This window comes from Athene noctua, chromosome Z, assembly GCF_965140245.1.
Source record: "Athene noctua chromosome Z, bAthNoc1.hap1.1, whole genome shotgun sequence".
Classification (NCBI taxonomy): Eukaryota; Metazoa; Chordata; class Aves; order Strigiformes; family Strigidae; genus Athene; species Athene noctua.
Window position 1 is genome coordinate 54,542,361 of NC_134077.1, and position 25,390 is coordinate 54,567,750.

General features: G+C 36.8%; 2 protein-coding genes across 2 annotated transcripts in view; one reads left to right on the forward strand and one right to left on the reverse strand.

Moving 5' to 3' along the window:
- GOLM1 (golgi membrane protein 1) overlaps nt 1–10,509 on the forward strand; it is a 62,336-nt gene extending 51,827 nt beyond the window's left edge. The window contains exon 11 of the mRNA XM_074932881.1: nt 10,425–10,509. Coding sequence (XP_074788982.1) covers nt 10,425–10,432 — 8 coding nt within the window. The 3' untranslated portion in view covers nt 10,433–10,509. The remainder of the gene's footprint in view (nt 1–10,424) is intronic.
- Nucleotides 1–25,390, reverse strand: NAA35 (N-alpha-acetyltransferase 35, NatC auxiliary subunit). The gene is made up of 23 exons (XM_074932878.1): nt 25,262–25,390; nt 23,672–23,813; nt 22,706–22,739; nt 21,198–21,312; nt 20,012–20,086; nt 19,020–19,187; nt 18,153–18,219; nt 17,429–17,472; nt 16,793–16,843; nt 14,917–15,000; nt 13,572–13,686; nt 12,871–13,049; nt 11,715–11,774; nt 10,464–10,570; nt 10,169–10,235; nt 8,810–8,908; nt 7,369–7,547; nt 5,501–5,637; nt 4,120–4,187; nt 3,741–3,881; nt 1,909–2,031; nt 729–809; nt 1–114 (listed from the first exon to the last, which is right to left on the reverse strand). Exons 2-23 carry the CDS (start codon nt 23,793–23,795, stop codon nt 55–57), a joined length of 2,178 nt encoding a protein of 725 aa, XP_074788979.1. The 5' UTR covers nt 23,796–23,813; nt 25,262–25,390; the 3' UTR covers nt 1–54.

Sequence of the window (25,390 nt, forward strand, 5' to 3'; positions counted from 1 at the left end):
TCCTATAGCTGATACACAGGTTATGCTTCAGGAAGTTTAATAATCTCTTGTCTTTCAAATGAGCTTCACAACTGGAAAGTATTTATGAGGGGAGAAGTCAAATTCTGGAGGAACCTAGAAATAAAAGATTTTAAATGTTACACAGCAGTACTACTGAATTTAATACTCAGAATGAGGGATACCTTGCAGATAGAAAAAAACTTAAAAATCAATAAAAAATCCTAGCATTTTTAATTAATATCTGAAAATACTCCAATCCAGTTCTGGATATGCCAATCACTCTCCAGTACTGATTGGCACAAAGCTGTAGAGTGCTGGTGTGCCTCTTCATTCTTCTGTGCCTAGCCTTTGGAAGAAGTCTAAAGGCCGTCTCCTCCCTCTGACTTATGCCAACCACTAATCCTGACAGTGAGCACTCTCCTGATTGTGCTTACACAAGCTGATGATACTCTGCTACCAATTACTTATTCCTGGTCTTCAAGAATTTTGTACATGTCATACCACATGTAATTCCCAATTTTCCAAAACATTCAGGAACAAGAGTTTTCCATATTTAAATAACTACAACAAACTGTTTCCAAGGGAAATAGATTAAGTTACTTTCCCAATTCTTCTAAGAGTTGGAGTAACTATGGCCTGAATCTGCTCATTCAGCTGTAAGAGATCTGTGGTAGCACGGTGTGTAATATTACATTTCACATTGAATTCAAGTGGCATTTTCTTATTACCTTAGAGTCTTTTTTGTGGCCTCCTGCCAGCAGCTTCATGACCACAATGTTGGGTTTGGCAACTTTTAGAATTCGATTAACCTAAACACAAAACAGCAAGAAGTTTTCCAGTGAAAGCACGTGACCTCAAAATTATTTCAAAGACAATGCTCAAATGTTTCCAGACTCTTAACAACACAGCAGTCCTCATACAGTATCAGTTTAATGGGGATAAGGGCGTTTTGGATTTACTTTGAAGTGTAACAGCTGGATGAATGAAATTAAATATTTATTTTAATAGTCACTTTTTTCATTCAACGGACCATAGAAACCACCGCTCTCCATGATTATGTTCAAAAATTGTTAAACTATGGCAAGTTTTGAGGCACTCATCCAAATAAAGGTTTAGACAGACTCTAGGCATCTATCCCCAACACTGACACAATAAGAAGGGGAAACAAATATCAAACTGTTGGCTTTTTGCATGGAAGTGCTCTGGGCATACTCAGACTCCCTCTAACTACCCCAGTTAGTCTCAGTCAGATAGCCCATGTCTGAGTACCACCAGGACCCACAGAACAGACAGGGATTCCTAAAGTCTCAGGAGAACCTAATCCCGTAACTGTTCTTAGCCTGCTCAGATGTGAGCACCCTCCTTCCTCCAAAACACAGTTACAGACGCTCAGTTTTATGCTGTGGACAAAGAGGAAGAAATTACCACCCATGTTTACAGCCCAGCGCTGAGAAAACTGCTCCAGGAAACAAGTGCTAGACTCAATCCTCTTTTCACCTGATGACATTCAAACCTATTTTTTCCACCTCAAAAGAACATGTGAATTGCCAGAGGAAGGTGAGGCCTGCCTGGTGAGGCAGGCATATGTCACCTTCTTAAAACTGATGCACTTTTAGAATGCAGCCAGAAGACAACATGCAAGAACAAACTAAGTAGCTATCTAGCATCTAAGATACTCAGCAGGGAGAGGTTTTGGAACACGGAGTACAACCTTGATTATGTTAACTAATGTACTGAAATAGACCACTGTGTAAGATGCCATCATCCTGCTCTGTTTCCTCCTTAATCAAAGCACTCAAGTTTACTCAGCTTTTTGACAAAATATACTTTGGATCTCAAGCAGATCTAGCTGAAAACAAACACTCTGTTATAAGCAAGTAATGCTTTTTTCCAGTATTTCACTCTTACCTCACAGTCTGGATTAGGAACATTCTCAAGAATCATTTTAGCTTGCTGGAAGTGTTTGCTAGCTGCCATGTAGAGATCTGATGACTGAGGAGGTGGGCTGTACTTATTTAAATCAGACATTTCCTAACATGTTACAGAAATATATAAATATCAAAATCAGTTGCCAACAAATTGTATTTTTATGAAACAATGAAACCAAATGAAAACAAATTACTACATTCAAGAAAAAAGCTTGTCACAAAATAATATTTTTGAGAATACTGAACTTAAAAACATTTGTTTAAAATGGCAACTACAAAGAAGCCATACAGTGCAATTATACTATAGTGCCACAAAACACAATTAACTTCTCATAATCTTTACAAAACAATCCCTCTCCTGAAAAACTTGTAATTCATTTGCTTTAACAGTGCCAAGCAGCAGGATATGAATTTACAACAAAAAATAGGAGGGAAAAAAAAAGTATTATACCATTTACTCAAATAAAGTTTACAGCAGAGATACTGAAACTGTTCAAAACTTCATTTTATGTCATTTTGATACTTCAAATTTTGTTTTTTGATTAGGCATAAAAAACCCTGCAATGACAGGGAAGAAGCCATCATAGTCTTAATTTCCACTCCAATTGTTCGTAACACTGAATTAGGGAGACTGACTGCCATACAAAATACCCAGACACACCTTTAGAAACTTAAACGTCTGACCACCAGAAATCTAAATTCAACAAGAAACATCCAAATTTCTGCACCTGAGACAGAGTAACTCCACGAATCAGTAAAGGCTAATAACCAGCTGGATGAGTAGCAGGGTTACTGTGAACACTAGGTTAAATACAGGCAACAAGATACTCTTGTTAACATATCAGACAAGCCTCATATGGGACTATACAAGCAGCAATATGGCCAGGAGATCAAGGAAGGTTATCATCCTGTACTCAGTATTTTTGCTGTAACATCTGAAATATTGCATCCAGTGTTGGATCCACTTGGTACAAGAAAGATGCTGAGATGCAGAGATGTCTGGGGGCCTAAAGCACATGACCCACAAGAACAGGACAGTGAACCTGGATTTTTTCAGTTAGAGAAGAAGGATGCTAATTGGTAATCTTAATAGCAGCCTACAACTATGTGGAAGACAGTTACGAAGCTGTCAGAAAACAAATGCTCCTTGATAATGGCAGACAGTATAACATGGCGGGGAGAGGCCACAAATTGCAGCTCGGGTACTTTAGACCATACATTAGGAAAAAAGATGAATAGTATAGTCCTCAATCAGGTTATCTGGAGATAAACAGACCTGAAAAAGTAACTGGATCATGTTAACCAAAGAGGCTAGAAAATCTCCATCCTTTGATTTTTTCAGTCTTGACTAGACAAAGACACAGCTGATCTGATCTATAATGCTACAGACAAGCCTCCACTGGTCCCTTCCAACGCAACACTTCCATGATTTAACACTCAAAATTACTTTTGTTTAATTTTCCTGTTTGCTTGCTGCAGTAATAAAAATATGCTGCTATATAAGCCACAGCCAAAACCACTGTCAATAGACTTTCAAAAGATTTTATTTTCATGCAAACCAACACAAGCACATCATAAAACCTCCCATCAGACCAATTTTTAAACATCCAAGCGTCTAATTTTAGTAAGAATTCAAAGCAATGTGTTTTCTTTGCACACAGCTAAAGCTAGAACTGTTGCTATTTTCACTTATGCTTCAATATGAGCTCTGAGATATTGAAGGCTCTTTTTACAATGACAGCAATGTCTAAAGCAGGTGAGCAAATGACTTTTATAAAAGCATGAATGGCACCATGTTGTAAGATTACTCACTTTAAACTGCAAGTAGTGCACTGGCGGTGGTGTGATAACACTGTTGAATGGAGCAAACCTGTGCTCATATCGAACTTGTTCACTATCCAGTTCAAACTTAGGTTTTCTTACTTTGCCATCCATGTCAAATGCGATCATTGTCTAAAAAGAAAAGGATAAATACAGTGAAAAGTGTTAGCTTTATGTTGTATTTTGCCATGAGCAAGATTAAAGTTATGATTTAGCTGTAACTGGAAGGACAGAAAAACAGTAGACAATTTACCATATCACAGTGTAAACCTGAACTTAATTTCCAGTTGCACTAAAAACAAAGAAGGCATGCAATGTATGCTTGATTCCTGTTACAAAAAAAAAAATGAAGCAGGCACAAATTAATTACCTTGTACATCCCAGCACACATATTTTGGTATGCTTGACTCATGGTGATCTCTCTGCTGAGAGGGCGAACTGCAAATTTCACACAAAAGTATTTTTTAAATTCAGCGTAAGTACACATTCATTTCAAAACTGGTCTTCTTTCAAATTTTCAGAAACTGACATAATTCTCAATTATATTTTAAAATAATTAAAAGAAGCAGAAAAAGCATAGACATGCATTTCTGCTCACCTGACTCCTGATTACACAGAATATATCAAGACATACTTAAGAGTCACACAAACACCATATTGATGTCAGTGAAATAAACTAGTCCAGACAATCAGTCGTACAAGCATGTCACTACACAACACTAAACAATAGTCTAGAAATTAAAGCTTGTAGTTGAGGCCTGTTTCCTTAGTTCATTGGGGTTAACTTTTAAGACTAAAAGGTTAAAGCATTTTTATTCTAATCATGTTCCTTTAAGATCCCCTTTAGCTTCCAGTGTTTAACTAGTGTCTAACTGTCTCCCACTTTGTATCTTTTTAAAAAGTATAAAATACAGCAGTAATTTTCTGAATTTCTAGAGACAAGGGAATTAAGTTGATATGACCTTGAGCTGTTCATATCTAACTCTGTGTTCCTGTTGAAAAGTTGGCAAGGATAAACATACAAAAAGAAGAATAGCAAAGAATGGAAGCGAGCTTCTGCATGGTGTTTATTTGCAACATTAATGCAAAGATAACTCAAAAATATCACAATCTTAGTAACCACTTAGGAATGGCAAATCTGTATCAAATACTACTTAAGACACTGATTTGGATGCCTTTTAGTTAGCAGGCTTACAGTTCTGACCACAGAAGGGAAATTCTCATTTTCTCTCTCATGCATATACACCAGAGAAAGGACAAGTTTTTAAAGGGACTTTTGCACAACTACTGAATTGAAACTGGACAATTAAGCAACATGCTTGAACACCTTCTGAAGCCAAAGAGAAATTACAGGAATACACTGAAAGTTTCATCTTTTAATCTAGCTACAGTGACAAAAGTAATTCTGCAGGAATTACAGGGTATAGAAAGGCAGTGTTTTTCAAAGGTGATTTGCTCTGGTCCTGTTAATTATATCTCCCAGGATCCAACAGGTAACACAACTGGTAAAGCTGTGAATATAAATGAGTTTAAGTTTTTCTGAAAGACCTATTTAAAAGTAAGTAAATAAATAAATGGGAAAATCTTACAGTGATTGATTTTTTTCATTAAAAAGTTTTACATTCCATTCAGCCTTCAAATTTGAGGACATTTTTCCTACCCACATCAGTGTTGACTCTTGAGATTTTGGATTTGAATTCTACATGGCTGCACGAAGGGGTCAAAAAAAGTCTGAGATACACTCCAGATACCTTTTTTCTTTTTCTTTGTTTTCTTACTACTACGGCCTTTCTGTTGTTCCTCCATTATTCTCTCTTCCGCCATTTGAGAGCTGTCAGCACGGCTCAGTGTTGATATCAACCAGGCATAGAGGAACTCTGATAGGTACCTACAGTAAAAACAGTATGTAGCTGTTACACACTACAGTGCAAAATATATCTGTAATGCACACATTCTCCCTGAATGACAAGCTGCTTACTCAGAGAAGTAACAGTAAAAGACAACTTTGCAGTTAAAACTCTGGTTTGTATGGCTGAGATCAACTGATTTGTCCGTGTTCCATTTTGGTTTTGTTTGGTTTTTTTTTTTAAACAAGAGTCTGTACATATACAGCCACAGACAGCTCAAGGTATGCAAGTTTCTTGTACATCTACTAAGTGAAGTTTAAGGTTCTTATTATTTCAAAACCCATATAAGGTCAAATTCTTACTTTCCCCAACAAATGGAAGCATTTTAAACCAGGTATTATGTTACTACCTTTTCTACTTTTGTTAACAATTACTGTTTTGAGAAACAAGGTCATTACTGATATGTTTCAGGCATTAAAAAGACATGAATTGTTAAATAAAAGGGCCAAGCCCACAGGAACACATGCAATTCTTTAAGATTTAAGAGAAATCTTTAAGAATTCTTTAAGACCCTTTCTTAATGAGCTGAAGCAGGTCCAGTAAATCTCTTGACTGACTTCCAATCGAAAGGAATAGGGAAAAAAAGAGAGTAGAAGTTACAGATCTAGAGCACATGAAGAAAAATTAGCAATTCAGAATTACTGACAAATAATGGTAAGTTTCATTTGCACATTTCAGAAATTTCTTCTCCTTTTTGTTCTTCACTTCCAGTAAGGAGATAAAGCAGTTGACACGTCAGTTCCAATTAAGAGTCATTTTATTAAAATGGTGGGGGGAATACGGTCAGGTAGAAAATACTGTCTTAAAGAAAACTTGATATTACTTATAGAATATTGCCATCTTCTGGTAACTACCTGGAGTATTATTTTTCTCACTTAAAACTTAATCCACTAATGAAACAGCACAGAAACATAATGAGATGTACTCAAGTTCAAGACATGAACCAGTCTAATCCCTCAGAAAGAAGGTTTACAGCTTACCTAGTAAGAGTTTACTGGTAGCTTTACAGACAAAAAAACCCCAAATCAGACCAAACCAGACCACCAAATTACAGAAGCGCTTTAACACAGGAAGGTTCAACATCAAATTTTTAACGCTGAATCGAAAATGAACCTTCTATAATAATTTATCTTTTGGACCAAGCCATCAACTACAAAAATAATTAATGTGAATGGAATTGCAAAAATAAAAGTATTTTGACTATAAAGTGCAATCATTTTCACTGAAGGCAGATGTCTCTTCAAATATGCTCAGAGTAAGATGTTATTTTTATCTAGTCAACTTCAGATTAGTCGCAACCTGGAAGCCTGAAGATCTTTTCAAAAATACTAGAGATCAACAAGACTACTGTCTTGGTACTACAGAGACAGAAAAGAATAAAGGAAATTCCCTTCCTCCTGCATCTTGTCAGCCAAAATCACCATGGTTTACATTCACTGCCATTAGAAGACACTGTTTTAAAAAGCAAAATAAGAGTGAATTACTATTTCAGGGGAAAAAAAAAAAAAAAGTACACTATTTAGTAAGTCTAGAAAATACACTAACAGATTTTTTTCTCTGCTTGTAATTTTATGAATAGGTAAACTAAATACTATATTGAGCAAGACTGAGATTACAGAAATCATACTTGAAGCCCCTACTTTAAATATCTGCAACTGTAGCTCTGTGGGAGCATCCCTCCTCAAACAGCTGTCAATAATACATCCTCTTACCAATATATGTAGTAATATTCATGCATACTGTAAAGTTCCAACTCAAAGCCACTCAGAAGATACTGTATCATAATACGAAGATTATGATATAGGACCCAGGTTCCCAAGCAAGCCAAATGTTGCCTTTGTGGTTCCTGTTTCAGTAACATACTATGAAGTGCTGCATCTACTTTCTCTGCCTATTGAAAAGAGAGAAAAGTAACAAACAGGGGAGAAAGAACAGTTGAATGAAACAGCATCAAAATTCTGCCAGAAATAAATTCTTAACAAAATCTGAACACAAACTGGGTAATGCCACACTCCAGATTAAAAGACAGCAGTATGTTCTCACAGATATTGCACCTCTATAGTTTAGAACTGTCAGAATAACTGGTGGTTATATTGCTGCACCTAGAGAAGAAAATGGTATTTAAAAAGAATTTATACAGAGATTGTTAGCAGTCACATGAACACTTAAAGTCAGAACCCATTACAAGCCATTATTAATTTTTCTATATTGGCAATAATTACTTCCTTAAAAAAAAAAAAAAAAACAGCTGCATTGAAGAATCAAATTTATAAGCTTAACATGCAAGAAACACAGTGTGGTTTACCAGAAAAACTAAAATATTGCTAAGACCACTTCAGTCTTAAAAAGTAATTGTAAGGAAGACATGAAGTCTCTCACACTTGGAGTACTAACAGTAGTCCTTAAACAAATCAATCCATATAACCTGTTACAAAGTGAAAAAAGTGTGTCTCAGCTGCATACTGCCACAAACTCTCAACCAAACCATCCTGAGACAAGTTGAAGCACACAAAATTTCCCCCCCAACTCCAAGTTCTTCAGCTGTTTTCCTTAGCATGCACATCTTGGAAACTGTTCAATTAATTTCATGCCTCTCACTACTGAAGAAATAAATTTCCAGCAAGTTAAAATCCACCTTTCCCTGTCATCTTTCACTCCTTCTTCTTGAGAAATATCCAAAATCAGTTGAAGCACATATTCTTAAGTTATTACTTTACATATTTTTTTTAAAAAACGTTACAAAATTTTGTGATTTCCATCTCACATAGCTATAAGACTGAATTTTCAAAGGTGTCTTGTATACATGGTTCATCCGTCTGCCTGGTTACATCTTGCAGACTGACCATTAACAGCAGGGTAGACTACAAGCAGTGGAATTACAATTACAGACAACACAGCAGGTTTCCCTGAAGTCTACTTCTTAGGCAAAGTTAATCTTAACAAATGTAATACCTTTTTGTTCAGCAGATCTAACAGAAAGTCTTTGGTTGGATGCATCCTACAGACTTCCAGGGCTGCATTTTAGAAATCCCTGTCCTAAAGATTTTAGGACAGAAGAGTTGCTTCATCCACCTAGAGTAATACTACATGCTCCACTCTGGTAGGAAGATACCTGGAAAGAAGAGTTTGCTGGCCTACTGCCTAGGACATTACCTCATCCTGGAGGGTGGCAAATTCCTCAAGAATGTGACCCAGCTTATCTCTCTGACGAGCTCTATTGTGTCCATGGATTTGAATCAGACTACAGAACGGCTGAAAGAAAGTGTATTTTAAAATGTTCAACACAACTTTGACACTACATTAGTACTAATATAATTGTTTAGGCAGTTGTTTTATACATCTATATTAGGAGGTAGGTTCCTTAAGGCTCCTTATGGAGTACAAGCTAGCAGGCAAGCACCCCCAAGAGTGATGCAAGAGCCTGTTCCTCCGTACACAAGTCAATATGAGATCGAGTGAGCATCCTTTAGAAATCTGATCAGAATACTTGAGCGGTATTTCTTATTCTAAATCCATGTGCCCAGGTGACCAAGGCGGCCAATAGCATTCTGGCTTGTATCAGAAAGAGTGTGTCCAGCAGGACTAGGGAAGTGATCTTACTCCTGTACTCCTGTACTCAGCACTGGTGAGGCCACACCTTGAACTGCATTCAGTTTGAGCTCAGTACAAGAAAGACATTGAGGGGCTGGAGCATGTCCAGAGAAGAGCCACAGAGCTGGTTAAGAGTCTAGAGAACAAGTCCTGTGAGAAGCAGCTGTGGGAACCGGGGTTCTTTACTCTGGAGAAAAGGAGGCTAAGTGGGACACCTTACTGCTTTCTACAACTACCTGAAAGGAGGTTGTAGTGAGGTGGGTGTTGGTCTCTTCTCCCAAGTAACAAGTGACAGGTAGAGAGGAAATGGCCTCATATTGTGCTGGAGGAGGTTTAGATTTGCTAGGAAAAATTTCTTCACCAAAAGGGTTGTTGAGCATTGGCACAGGCTGCCCAGGGAAGTACCTGAGTCACCATCCCTGGAGGTATTTAAGAGACATGCAGATGTGGCACTTAGGGACATGGTTTAGTGGTCGACTTGGTAGTGTTAGGTTGGACTTGATCTTCAAGGTTTTTTCCAACCTAAATGATTCTAAAATTTTCTTATTTTGTGCTGCATTCAGTAAGCGAATCTTTTAAAACATTTAGATTTTTAAACTGAACAGAATGATAAATAATTTTGGTTTTACTAGTGCTATTGCATTTGTTTTGACATGAAACTACCCTGTAAAGGGGTAGTAAGTGCAATTTCTATTAAGGTGGAAGGTCAGCGAAAAATCTGGAAGTGTAATGCAGGAAACAGCAATAATTATACTAGCTTTTAAACAAGTGTTACCATTTTAAGATGGCCATTTAAAATGGCATTTCTGCAATTTTGCCTTCATTTCAGGTGTCTAAAAAACTGGTCTCATTTTCAAATGTAAACAGATTTTGAAAGTGCTCATATATGCATAAACACGCTGCAATTGGATGAACGCTTACCCGAACACAGTGTGTCACAAAGGAATCAATGTAGTCCTTCGCCTGGTGATTATTATAAAGACAACACCTAAAAAGTAAATATCCACATACATACATAAGTTCATAAATGCAATCAGTCTGTGTAGCACAAAATTAAAAAAGAAGCATGAGTACAGCAACAACTGATTCCTTCACACATAAGCACTAGTAAGTACAAAATGTGCATGATCTCTGTATGTCTGTCCTTGCTTTTGTAAGCAAATATTTTTTTCATCAGACATGTGAACACATGCAAGTAAACTCAAGATCCACTTACTTTGGAGAAAGTACTGGAGGACTGACAAAAGACCTTAAAGCATCTTTTACCATGTCTTGCATGAGGTGAGTACCAAACACCTTCTTGTTATCTACCAGAAAAGTTGTCTGAAAGTGAACATGTATTTTTAGAAACATGTTTTAAGTTAAAAATAATGCTTTAGAAATTACTAACAGAAAGCATACAGTACCTATACTATATCAGAAACCTGTAAGGCTGCTTTAAGAAAGAAAATGGTTCAGCTAGGTACAAGGTTACAGACTCCGAAACAGGCATATTGAGATCTGTCACTGCTGTGCTATTCCCATGACACAAAATACAGCTCTACTACTTGCATAAGACAATGTATGCAAAATTATTTTATTTCTTGGATTTTAAAAATGATTATTCAAACAGATGTTTCTGAAGATTAACATAAGACCAGTTACGTGGTTTCCTTGGAGGCAGATAAAGTTAAAATCTTCAGACTAATGCACTTTTTTCTATTGCTGTAGACACTACTGCTTTCATTGGTCATTCCACTTTCATCCACAGGTGCTGTGTCCCATTCTTGCATAGTTCTTCATGGAGCTGGATAAAAAGCTGTGTTGTCAGGCACCCAGAGAGATTGCACAAACACATATAGTGGAAAGTCAGAACACACACACCACGAAAACATTTTACTTGCCAACAGTTATATTCCATTGGCTCTATAGGTGGTTTAATTGGGATTAAATGTAAAGAAGTTCTGATGTCCAGGGACACCCTATTCAAATCAAAACCTCCTATAAGGAATTATGTAGTCTGAGTTAAGGAATATGTAATACACTTTCAAGGTGAGGCAGTGAGAAGAAAAGTATTAGCCTGTTCTGCCCTAACCATCAGTTTTACTGCTGTAGCAACAGAGGCAGTCTATACAAGAAATTCAGTCCAAACAGGGAGGATGAATATCAGCACCAGCCCCAAACAGCATACAGAGAGCAGCATAAAAATGTGTGTACAGGTCCAACCTTATGGCAGAAAGAAGACTATAACACTTTGTTTTAATTAGCATGTACTACCATGATCTAAACAACAGCATTTAAAAATGTTTTTTAAAATCCGATGAGAACATAAGCCTCCATATACCTAATAGTTAAATATCTCCAGAAAATTTTTTACCACATATATTAAGTGATATGAAAATACTTTAAATATTTGAAACAAGAAGATGAATCCATATTTAGAATGAACACAGAAGTAATTTACTCAAAGACATAGATTAGGACTTGCCTGTAAAAGGGATCTGGAAAGAACACATGGTGATTGCTCACTAAACTCACAGAAAAAATCCTGATTTACATTTAGGAAAAAAAAAAAAAAGATAATTCAGGTTAATATGCCGATTTATATATATACACACACACACACATTTACATCTTCAGACACACAGATGCATTTTCATTTTTATACATATATATACAATTGTGTAAATACACGTCTATTTTGTACACACACATAGCGTAGCTTATACAACTTGCAACAAAGTAAGCATGAATAATTTGAACAAAACAGAACATACTATGAATTTAAAATCTTTTTTTTTTCCACAATTACTTGTTATTTAACAGAACAAAAAATTTTTGAAATTTCTTCTTCAGATGCAACAATTATAGGGATAATAGTATAGGAAAAAGATACTGTGAAACTGCTAAGATTGCAACATAACTGAACCAGGTATGTAACAAAACTGCAATGTTTAACTGGTACCAGATGCTTTGTGCAAACACCACTTTATTTTAACAGGAAATACGAAGGCAAAAGATTTTTCTTAATCTTCAAAGTGATGTAACTGTGGCTCTTTTCTCAGTGAACACATGTATGGTAAAAAATATTTCAGGCATTTAAGTGTCTTCTAATAAATGCAGGCAATAACTAGGAATAACATCCCTTATTCAGGAAAGAACATAAGCAGGTGCTTAACTTTATGCCTACTCAGGGAACTACATACTTAAACAAACGTATTAAGTGCTCTCTTGTGTTATAGGCACATATGCAGAATACTGCTTACTGAATCTGAAAAAAATCAGGAATATCGCAAGGAATTATGTTCTGCTACTGCAGATGTTGCTCGTCAACCAAAGAAAGAGTTAAAAGGAAATTAGCTTGCTTGGGCTCTGCTGCTAACATGCAAAATTATTTAACAGATTATAAGAAAAATTGGAGTTTTTAGAGTAGAAAAGGTCTTTGTCAAATAAAGAAAAATATTAAATATCAGAAAAGACAGCAAATTTTGAAATGGTACACAACAATGAGAAACACCAAAAGATTTATACATACAGCTCAATTTTTTTCTCCAGTGAGCAATGGCATATCTGTGGAATGATTTTTTGCAAGTTACATTTTAAGATCTTATTCTTGGCTATAAATAAGAAATATTCATGCTTACCAGTATACAGTGCAAATTAGTTAAGTTGACTACTTCACATACAGTTTTTATTCGGTCTATTAGTTTGGAAAAATAATTGACCATTTCTTCCCTTTTAATTATTTTTGCATATCGAGGGAAAGTTGGTGGCAGCAACCTCTGATTAACAAGGGGCTCAAAGCCCATCATAATAGGATGATCTAATGGGGGGGGGAGGGGGAAGACAGGGAGAAAGAGAGAAAAAAAGCTGCGTATAAGCTGTGTTTTCAGAACTCACTTCAAACTTGAAAGTATAATACAAATTATTCAATTAGCCAAAATGAACTTTTTAACTGACAGTTAAGTTCCAGAGAGACTAACTACCCAACTGAGACAATGATTACTATTTAAAAAAAAAAACAGCCCTCAATACCTCAGCATATACCTGTATAGACAGTGAGGTGGAGCTCCCTATTTTAAAATGGCATATACACTGATTTGAAGTACAATGCACTTAATCAAAAGTTCACGTTATCTCTAGCTTTGAAGTGACAATGTTCTTCTCAGAAGAACCATCATTTAGTGATATAAAAGATCAAACAATGCAAATCTGTAACAGTTTGCATAGCAATTATTCAAAATTGTTCAAAGTAAACTGATTTTTAAATAAATACAGGTAGATATTAAAGTTTATCAAGACCACATTAATTAAGAAAGAAAAAATGGTAATATTTAATACCTACCTCCTTTAGTGGTATCATTTTGTGCCTGGATACCATGATGCAATGAATTGTGGATGGCAGAAAGCAAATCAGCTGCCTGAGTCATTAGTTTCTGAGCTTCTGCAACTGCGCTCGTCTGAAAATTATTTATGTCATGTTATGTCAATGTATTTTGACTACAGAATTAATGCTAGTTTCAGGAAAAAGGAATGATATTAGGATTCTAATGTTTGTACACAACCAGTTCTGAAAAAAAATACTGAACAGATTTTTGTGCAACGAAGTGTTCTTTATATTTTACATATCTATTCATACATTTAATACTGTATTTTTTGCTATGTAAGATAACCCTTAACAGTGATTACAACTGAAAGTCTAGTAGACACTATATGCAAGTCCTCCACTTTTGATTTTGGAGGACAGGAGGAGTGGGGGTGCAGAAGGGGCAAAAAATCTCACAAAACTCTTCCGCCACACAAGGCAGAACTCCAAACTGCAAGAGGAAAAATTTTTCCTATCATTAAAGAATGCTGAATTCTTGAGAATATAGACAAAACACAACTGAAATGAAATCATTATATAATATTACAAAATACAAGATGTCCATCAGAAATCTTGACTCATGATCTGCTGACATGCTGAATTTTTTTTCATGTCCTACAATTCCAAATCTGTTAGCAAACTGGGTACCATTTAAAATAGCTCTCTGTAAAATGTAAAATTTTGTTTTAAAAATACTGGAACAACAGTCTCTTATGGAATTTCAAATATTTGAAAACTCAAGTCAAACTGAAACCTGACTTCTTTTAGAAAAAGATGTTTAAAATCCCCTGAAGGTCTAATGAACAAGATCTGTACCTCCACATATGTTCACATATTATAGCATCCACAGATTTACTAAATTTACTAAAAGAATAAGCTGCTAAGCAGATCTAATTCAATTCAAAGTAGTCCATGATGTAAGTAACTTTAAAGCAGTCAGACTTCAGCAACACTATGATAATCTGATTTTGCACAGATCATTAATTCATAGCAGTTAGCAAACAGAATTTGATTGTACATCAGTGTAGCTAACTTCTGTGTCACCATCTGATTTCTGATATAACTAATGGTTAGTTCTAGAATGAATAATTCTAGAATGAATATTATGTCTCTCTGCAAAGCCATAATGATGTCAACTACTAGCCTTCCTTGTGTTTTCTTTAAAATAATGAACAAAACCAGAATGGTTGTCACTGTAAGACCTTACCCAATGCTTTACCTGCGGCAACATCAATTCAAATCTACAGAATAATTGCTTGACCTTAAGAGAATGAAAAATTTCACAGGATCACAATGGGAACACAGAAACAGCAAATATATGTACCTCTTTTTTGGTAAATGCTATTAGAACAGTCAGTAGCACCCGGGTAAACTTGACTCTGCTGAACACAGCCAAACACTGTTGATGCTGTAACAAAAATATACAGCAAATTACAAAGAAATATGCATTAAATCCTGAATTTATAAAAAGCTTTTATAGATTTATTGAAGTATGCTCTCTAGTCTTAAAAATACGGGATCTAGTATGATTCTGAAAAAAAGTTACAGAATTTATGGAAGAAATCTGTGCTGCTGTCAGAAAAGCACTAACAAAAAATACAAAGATGCTTTGGGTAAAGTACAACCACTGGCTGTATAGCTATTTCCTGTGCAAATGACATTCAAATATCAGCTTAAGTGAACAACCACAAATTATTAAACAGATTTTCTCTCATTTTTGCTGAAGATCTATGTTAAAAGCAATCTAAGACGAAAACAACATTAACGTGAAAGGAAACCCACAGCCTTTTAAATCAACTACTGTGGTGGTGCAATTCCTCCCCTCCTGGGCCACATACCAACCCAAGATGGATTACGAAAGGCAGTGGACAAGAGCATTAAGGTATATTAAGGCACCCCTGCTGTACCTGGCTCCTGCCTCCCCTATTGCTTGAAGACAATCATGACAATCAATCAACTCCTAATGGCCTACTACATCTGCACCTGGGTCATGGCCTGAAGCAGGTTGATACCAGAACTTTAAAATCTATCAAGTTCTGGGCCTATGCAACTGGTCATACCTGAATATTCTGTCATCCAAGTTGGGCTGAAATGTAAAAGCACTTGACAAAAGTCAATTATCTTGGGCCCTATAAATAGTGAACCTAAGCGAGACTCTTTGAGCTCTCCTGGTTCACAGCGGCCTGTGACCAGTGCTTCCCCTGAGCTGGGATGCCTCTCAGGCTCAGACTTCTCAAAGTTTGAAGATCATCTGCCCACAAAGTTGATGGAAGGCCAGGGTGAAGTCAGACTTCTCAACTCTCAGTTATTGCCCATTAGGAAATACCAATTCATTAAGAGTATTTGCTTGAAACTCAAGAAGAGGGAAATTTTAACTATAGGCTAGCCTCTTAGATCTACCTCTTTACCTACCTATTGTTTAACAATGCACATTTACAAGCGTGGATATTGATATGTAGTTCACTGGGTATGTAAGTATTTCCATGCTGTTTGTGTGTGCATACATCTTGTATTTTACATATGTATACATATATATATACGCTTTGATTCAGAACACCTTTAGTAAGTTAGTGTGAATCTTGTCATTCTTGAATCTGCAATGAAGTCACTATTTTAATCATTACATATTTTACCAAATCACTTTACCTTTACATCAGTCAACCATCAAGTGCTGCTAAAATTTAACCTTTGATCTACCTCACACCATTAATAAATCTGAAATTGCTATTAAATCAGAACTGTGTAAGATACCTTCATCTGCAACAACCACATCATCAATTACCACTTTTTCTGGAAGGAGCTACACTTCTTTCATCTTCTCTTTTTGCTTTCTCCCTTGACAGCAAGGCTGCCAGCAGCAGTAAGAGCTGCTGCAAAGGAACTGAAGGAAGATGGTACAGGATAGATAAGACCACCTACTCTGCTAATGGCTTTTTCTTGAGAGGTAGGTGCACAAATCGCAGAACTGCAGCAGCATCACTATTCTGCGGTTGGGACTGATCCAGAACTCTACTCCTTAGAAGCATAAAAGCCTACCTGCTAGCCCAGGATTTGCTCAGGGCCATATTTAGAGCAGCTCAGATATGACAGTAGTAGCAACACTGGTCACACATTTTTCTCACAAGTCGTTAACTATTGATCAAAGTAATGATGTACTAATCCAAGAAATTCAGAAAAAAAAGAAGTAAACCATGTATTACTTCAAGTTCAACTTCTGGATCTCTCTCTTCTCCTTGTCGACTTCGAGTGCTCTAGAAGGTAAAGAAATCTCAAACTATTTATTAAAAATTGCAAAGGGAAGCTACTGATAAAATCCCTTTACCCTTTACAGAACGTTGATCTGTTAAATAACCGTAAAAATCAGTTCTCAAGTTCAAAACCTCTTAGTATATAATTTAGGTACATGACTGATCCAAGATTCTCCTATAGTAATGAGACATCTCAGTCTACCCTGCAAATAGGCAAGGAAATTTTATGAATATTTTATATTGTTAACTGTGGTAAAGAAAGATTAAGTGACTTCTTTAACATCACAGAGTATATCTGCCCAAAAGTCACAAGTTAAATACATACTTTCTACTCCCCAACCCAGTGTTATTTTCTGCTTCATGATTCCACCTATTACTAGTGAAGCAACTATTAAAGAGTTTAGAAAAGTCTGAAGACTTCAGAATTTTTAGCTAGAAGGCTACACAAACTATTACAGAAGTTCTTCAAAAAAAACCCCCACCATTTAATGACACAAGACCGCCATGTTATTTATAAACCACTCCCTCCCTCAATCTATGTTAAGTACATTTGAAGTATAATTGACAAGGCAAATGTGAGAAAAATACCTTCACTCGTCTTTGCATGTCATCTTCTACATCTTTTAGCATGCCTGGAAAAGTCACAGTACAATTAAAAGCTGAGAAGCATTCCTAGGTACACCTACACCACTCCGGGGAAAAAAGTTCTGAGAGAAATCAAATTTCGAAGTGCTTTACATACCCATTACCCACAGACTAGACCAAAAATGTTCTTTGTGAGGAATGGCGGGGATGTCTTGCAACAATACTGATTGAAAGCTAGTGTGCACAAATTTTCTAAAAATAAATCAATGGAAAGCTCAAGTATGTATCAAAAAGTGCATCAAAAGGCTAACATATATACTTATATAAGTACCTAATAACATATATATTCAGTTTTAGAACTACTGGATTGCTTTTTCCTCAAAAGCAATCTATCTAGATCAACAAATTGCAAGGCAGAGAAGTATAATTCAAGCAGTGCACTTTCCAATGGTTTGTATCTATCTCAGTCCTGGATGAGATCATGCCCAGCCACTTGGATGGAACATCTAAAAGCATGTTTCTCAGGCATTTAACGAATAAACAGACGAACCTTTTCTTCAAGGACAAATATTTTTATCTCTCTTTTTACCAAGCCATGAGTTTTCACAAGACTAATAAAAAAATTTAACAACTGAGATTCCTACCAATTCATCATGTTTGGTTGAGAGTAACCAACAGGCTCAGAAGAGAGACTGATGCACAGATACACAGAAAGCAGAAACTGTACCTGTAACTCTAAGATCTGTCACACTGTTGGCCATTTTAAACCCGTAAGTCATTGACTGAAAATCTTCCTAAAAAATAAAAATCAAAGTAGCAACATGTAGTGAAATATAAACAAATAATTAGATTTTCAAGTTGGGTTTGGAGTTTTTTGTTTGGTTTTGGGTGTTGTTTTCTTTTTTTGTTGGGAGTTTTTCATTTTGGGGTGTTTTTGTTTAACTATTATACAAGCTGGTTAAGTAGAGAAGTCCAGTTTTATTCTCCACAACCGAATACACCCATAGTTTGGCTGACTTTCCCGCCCAAATTTAGATTGAGGTCATTATTCTCTGTATAAATCCTTAATATCTGTATGCACTTCATATTTTCATCAAGTGCCACCCTATCAAAATGTTACAAGAACTATGGATGCAAAGTACTATTTAATCAATTTTAGTCAGTAAGAAATTACTTGTCCAAGCTCAGAGGAAATGAAAATTGCACAAAAAACCAGGCTCCAATTCCCTTACTAGAGTGACATTTCAGACAAAAGACAATCATGGTTATCTAAAGTTAAAAAAAAAAAAATAAACAGGAAGAAAACCACAAGTAAAACTGATTTGAGGTCAGCCAAGCACTGCTTCTTGAGTAAAATATTTACGTAACTCCAATACTCCACCAAAATACAGGAAAGAACATGAAACACCTTCACTGAAGTAAACAGCACTTTTAAGAGATCATCCTCCTAATACTTTCAGGAGAATAAACTGCTGCTCCTACAGTATCCTTGAATCAAACAGTAATAAATTTCTCTAATATGCTTCTTTATTTGTGCTATGTAGCCTACACATAATGTTACATATTTAATCATAGGAGACTCTGAAACACATACCTCCTCAAAAACAGCTGCTTTATTAACCTTCTCTCTGGCAATATCGCAGATTTTTAGAATCCCTAGAGCAAAAGCCTTCATAGCAGGATCTTCTATGAAGTCTGGATTATGAATGTAAAGGCAAGTGAATACCGTCTGTGCCAAGGAATGTCCCTCTAACCATGTTATCTAGGGAAAAGAAAATTACAAGTTTTCCTCATGAAAGCCAAGTCCTCATTTTCATATCTCCATTCTTTTTCTATCTTACTGTGCTTCAGTGAAACAACAGCATAAAACACAGTATGATCAGAGTTTTAATATGACCACTGTCCCTTTTCAAAAAAAAAAAAAAAGCCAGTATTGGCGGGGGGGGGGGGGGGGCGAGAAGACACATTACACCTTATCAAATATACAATGACTTTTACAAGTCTTTCTGGACTGAACTAATTTGAAATGTTGTTTTAAAAACCAAAGTAATTTTATTGATGCCATTTTAAAGAGTAAATGAAAATAATTTGTATCATTTACTGAGGAAATTAAGACATAAACATAGAGGGAAAAAAAATATCACAATTAACAAGTAACTGATGATTCACTTATTTCCTTTCAAAATGGATTTAGATATTTTCTTTCCTTTCTTCAAAATGCCCCTGTAAGCTCAGTCAATACTGGCTGTACAGAAATGAGCAAGAGTGCTGTTAGGTTACTGCACACTCACCTTACAGTGCAGTCAAACAGCAATATACAGCAGGCAGTCAGATACCACACATTTAAAAATCACAAATTATAAAACCCTTTTATATTATTCAACACACTATGAGCTCTCTTCTATAATGATTTCTTATAATAAAAACATCCAAAAATCAGAATCATGCCTTTTACAATAGCCAATGCAAATACCTAAATGGAAATTGAAATATTAAGTGTGTATTTTCTGATTTTTTTTAAACTGGATTAAAGGATAGTATTTTGAAAGCAAAATCATCTAACATTAAGAGCAAAGAAATGCTTACCAAACAACAAAAACATGTATCCATTATTCCTACCAGCTCAGGTGAAGTGAGATCCTTTATTTTAATGGTACCATCCTTTGAAAACAAAGAAAGAAAAAAATCTAAATACTATGGAAGCCTACAGGCAAAATAGAACTTATTATTTGTACAGCCAAAAAGCCGAAAAATTTGGTTAAGACTTCAGAATATTTGTATACTACTATCTTTACAGACGAGCTTCACAATGTGCCTCAAATGCTGAAAAACTTTGCTTTCCCATTGTGTCCAACACTGACCAAACATAAGCTATTGAAAGAGAAAGCTAAAATAAAATTTCTGATGACTAGTCAATGAAAGTTTAAAACTAGTTAACTGTCAACACTTAAATCACAAAACAGTATGTATATCATAAAAAAGACTGAACACAGAATATGCAAGACTCATTCTTTGAAGACTGCTTTTCACACTGCAGATAATTGTAATTTTACTGCCGTCAAGGTCAGGACCAAGGCAGCAGCAACCCTACTTCTTTCATTTTACTTGTCCAATGTATGCAATTCTGCATAAATTCTACATGACTTACATGGCCAGTATTTTACACAGATGTCTCATAGTCCATTCAAACAAGGTCCATGGTAAAAAATTACTTTTCCTCTGTGAGTGCATTATTTTTTCCAAATTAACAGAAAGTCTGTCAACTGTCCCCCACCAATTTTTCTTGACCATGCATCAAAAGTTAATCATTACTGTCAGTGTTGTTAAATTAGCCAGCTTCTCTTCAATGCTAATGAACTGACAGTCTCATAAAAGTCTCATAAATTTCCATCTTTCGTAAGGAAGCTCGTTTCCATTCAGCTTAAAGAGGGACTCACCAACACATCTTCACATAAAAGACACATTTTGGGGAAGCACAGGGTGACTTGCAAAACCATTTCTGAAATTTATTTATTTGAGGTATAAATACCCAAAAATCTCACAGTACTTTTCACCATAACAGTTAGCTTCATTGTAATAATATCAGTGACAAAAATGGTAAACATCACAAGTTATTTCTTACTTAACTATCCAAAATAAAGAAAAAAAATATTTTAAGTAAAGACTGAAAACATGAATTATACTGAATTATGCTTAACCGCAATTTGGTAAAACTGTATCATACTTTTACAGGCAGTGTAGGCAAACCCAGGAAAGTCACAGACACACAAACCTTAATAGCTTGCTCAAAGTTAAGAACCTTTCTATTAACTTGGTTTCCAATCATACCAGCATCCATCTTGGGATCCATCATTTCAATGGCAGACATGGCTTCAAAAAGACCAAAACTAAGAATACCAATAAAAAAATGTTTTTAATGTAATTATTTTATACAAAAAAATCTTCACAAAGCAGTGTAAAAGAACATATGGTGACAAACTGGGTACAGATAATAAGGTAAGGTATGTGAACATGACTACTGATCTTCAGAGATCATGGGTTTCAAGAATTTGAGGATCTCTCAACCAGTAAGAAAACAGATGCCTAAAAGAAAACTCTTAGCCTTTTTTTAAAGCTGAAGAATACTCCTGAGCCAAATATCCCATTACTAAAATCTATGGACACTTGTTTCTATACACCTCATAATGACATAGTATCTTTTTAAAGATCACATAACATGAAAAACGGGTATTAACTGAACAAGCTGTTCTTTATTCTGCTACATCCAAAAACCTAAGTAACGTATGTCCCTCACCAACCAATGACAATATACATGATGCAGAGTGACAATAATATATACTGAATATGCCAACTTTGTTCAAAATGGGCACATTAAGAAAACTGATACAAAAAAACCCCCAGCGTGTGACAATGGATCACTTGTAGTCAGGCCATAAAAGCTTGCAGAACCACACCAAATGAAGTCTGGCTTACAGAAGAAGGGATACAGTGCCTCACCTTTGGTACATGATACTGATCAGACCTGCTGTACAAGCTTTTATTATATAAGAAAGGTTGTTGTGTGTGGCACATTCTAATTCTGAAAGGCATATTTGCTCTGAAGTGTTCTTATGTATAAAATTATACATCAAAAATGTGCTTCGAATGTACTGTTTTCTGAACTATTAGTCTTAAATAAGCACTTTTTCCTTTATGCAAGTAAATAGACTCATGTGGCTACAGTTTACTTTTATCTTTAAAATACTATAATCTTACAAGATTATTTAATGAATTCAGCAAGATTTTAGCACATCGTGTTTTTTTGAAATACATATTTTCTCAATCTGTAAACTCTCAGTTTCTGTTTTAGCACGTCATTTAAGAGTAATATTAAAGCACATGGCTTGTTTATCCTAAAATTGCTAGGTGACATTAGGCAATGTAATATGAAATCTTAAAGACTTTCTGGCATTTTTGTGTAAAAGCATATCCACATAAAATAGTTCAGTAGGTTCAGCAGTATCAACACTGCTGATCATAAGGTGCTATAAACTTATAAACTACACTGATTGCTAAAAATGTAATGTTATACTGGCACCATGAGAAATGTGCAGCATTCATACACGTGCATCATATACATACTGATGAGGACAAATGATATTCTGAATACTTCAATTATTTTATTTTAAGTAAAAGTTTTAAAAAGCTTAGTTAATACTGCATGACTTGCTTATCAGTAAATATTAACATATTTACACTAATCCTATCCAAAACCCAGAACTATCCCAGAGGCATACTTACAGCTTGTCATGAAGCAGTTCTCCTAACTTCAGTTCTACAAAGTAATAGAACAGACAAACAATTAGAATCATCCTTCTAGTGCAACTTTTCCAGGGCAGTCTTCTCACTCACCAAACTACCTTACACTAAGAGAGAACAAGGTGTGATAAACAGACCAGACATTTCTACTCCACCTTCATTTGCTTTTACTTACAAAGCAATTTCAGGATTGAAAAAAACCCCCACTTGTTCAGTCTTTCCTCACCCATCTCTGTTATTCAAGTAAAGGGATTTTGAAATTACCGAATAGCAGCATCTGAACAGCTGGAAGACAGCACAGTGTGCTCCTTTAGGCAGAGGTCTTAATTTTTTCCAGGGCAGTTTACTGAATGGCTTGCTTTACCTCATTACCTTTAATGAAACCTTCAGATGTACTTAATGGGCACACAAACAGTATATCACTAATATACAGGAATTATTTGATGGCATAAGGAAACTGTGTTTATCGTTATCTAATATTGTGTGCGGTAAGTTGCAGTTTTATATTTATTTTTCCCTAATGTAATCATAAAATCAGTTAGATGAAAAATGATGCAGTGGCCAATTAAATGAATAAAGCATTGGATCCTAGATCCAAAAATGTACAGGAAAAAAGAGTGTTGATTCTGGATGGATGAATGAGGTTTCCATTTGGCAGAAGAGACAGGAATAAATCTTTGCCAAAAAAAACAATTAGGTGTAAAAACATGTAAGATGAAAAAAATAAAAGACATTTATGTAATCTGGAAGAGGAAGCAAGGTGAGGTTCTTCTGATATTTCCAAACTCACAGTTATGTTAAACACAGGGAAACAACACAATCAATGTAGTCCATTCATCTGGAGCCTGAACCTGGGTCAAGCTATTGCCTAAAACACCTCAAAGTACTATGCTTAGTAGTCCTCCAACGGAGTCCAAGTTTTCTCAGAACACAAGCAGTCCAACTCACCTCGACAAGCTTCTTCAAAATCCTGGGTTATATCTATCCAGCTTGTATTACTCTTTTCCATCTTGTCTGGCATGCCGAGTTCCCATCCTGAATCATCATCTTCTACCGAAGCTTTCATAACCATGATACTGTACCTTTAAATCTGTATCAGAGACAGATTATGCACAAATTGGATAAACGCTTCACAAGCAGTAACTTTATTCTTTTCAAGAATCAGGTGAGAAAGAGAGACTAACCTGACTTCATTTAAACAGCTACCATTACATAAAAACAGCTCGAAAAACTTATTAACAAAATTAAAAAAAAAAAAAAAGTTTACTTACAGTTTCTCTACAACTAGCTTGCAGGCTATGAAACGTCAAAAACTAAACGCAAAAACCTTAGCAGTATAGAGCCACAATAAAGTGTGTACGGTCACAATAGAATTACAATAGGAAACAATGTCAAGAAATCCTCTCTTAGAACAGATGTAGATTTCATATTTTTTTGTATGTTTACACTATTAGGATTACGTATGTCTTCCCGCTGCTCTGTGAAAGGAATTTAGAAAAGGGAACGGTAAACCTGACCACACACAAGTTTGCTATTTGTACAAAGTGTGTCCAAACAGATTTGTGAAAATGTGCGTATTTCCTCTGTCTTCTTCAGCAGGAAGTAATATCAAGACTATCGCAACAACGTTCGGCAACTTCAGACTGGATTTATAAACTTCACCGACTAGTTATAGCGAACAGATTTTGTGCTTTCACAATCTCACGATACGCGGGGCAGCCCTGAAGAATTTTACGTTTTTGCCAGTCTGTCCGCCTTTGAGAGATCAGCAATGCTAAACCTCCTCCTATCTAATCGGAGATCTCGCAAGATACACCAACGAGCCCGGCGAGCTCCGAACAGCTTAATCAAAGCAGCCACGGAAGCTTTAAACAAAGGCCCCCGTGACAGGAGACCTCTCAGCCACCGGCAATTAACACAAACAAAGGGGGGCGGGGGGGGGGGATCAAACAGGCTTTGAAACCGAGCCCAGGATCCCCTCCGCCCGAGCAATGCCTGGCTTCCCCTCGCCCCCCTGTCAGCATGTCACTAGTTCTCAAGCGACCGCAGGGACTGCCCGGTTCAGCGGGCTGCGGCGAGGAAATACGTGGGGAACGAATTAAAATAAATGTAAATCGCACTTGAATTTCAGACACGAACGCCAGCACTGCGAGACCTTCACGGGATCTCCTACCGCCGCAGGCTACCCGTGTCCGAACCCGGCGCCGTCCCGGCCCCGGCCGCCCCGCAGCCCACCGGGCCCCGCTAAGCAGGGGGCTGGCGGGCAGCCCAACTCCCGCCGGGCACCGGGCACCAGTCACGGCGAGCTGCCGCACGCTGACAAGCCGGGCGGCTCCTCCGTCCGGCCGCAGGGGAAGCGCCAGCGCGGGGGGCATTAGCTCCGCCGCGGGGCACCGGGACCGGCGCCCGCCCGCCCGCTGCGGGGCTGGCTCTGCCCCGAGCCCCGGCGAGGCGAGGCGAGAGGCGCGCGCGCGCTACCGCCGGCCGCATGCTACCCGCCTCCCCGCACCCTTCCCGCGCCAGGGAGGGAAACCTCACCCGTCGCGTTCCGCGCCGCCGCCCTCGTCGTCGTCGTCGTCGTCGTCGTCGTCGTCGTCGTCCTCCTCCTCCTCCTCCTCCCTTTCTGCCCGCCAAGCCCGCTCGCTCCGGCTCCGGCTCCTGCTCCGC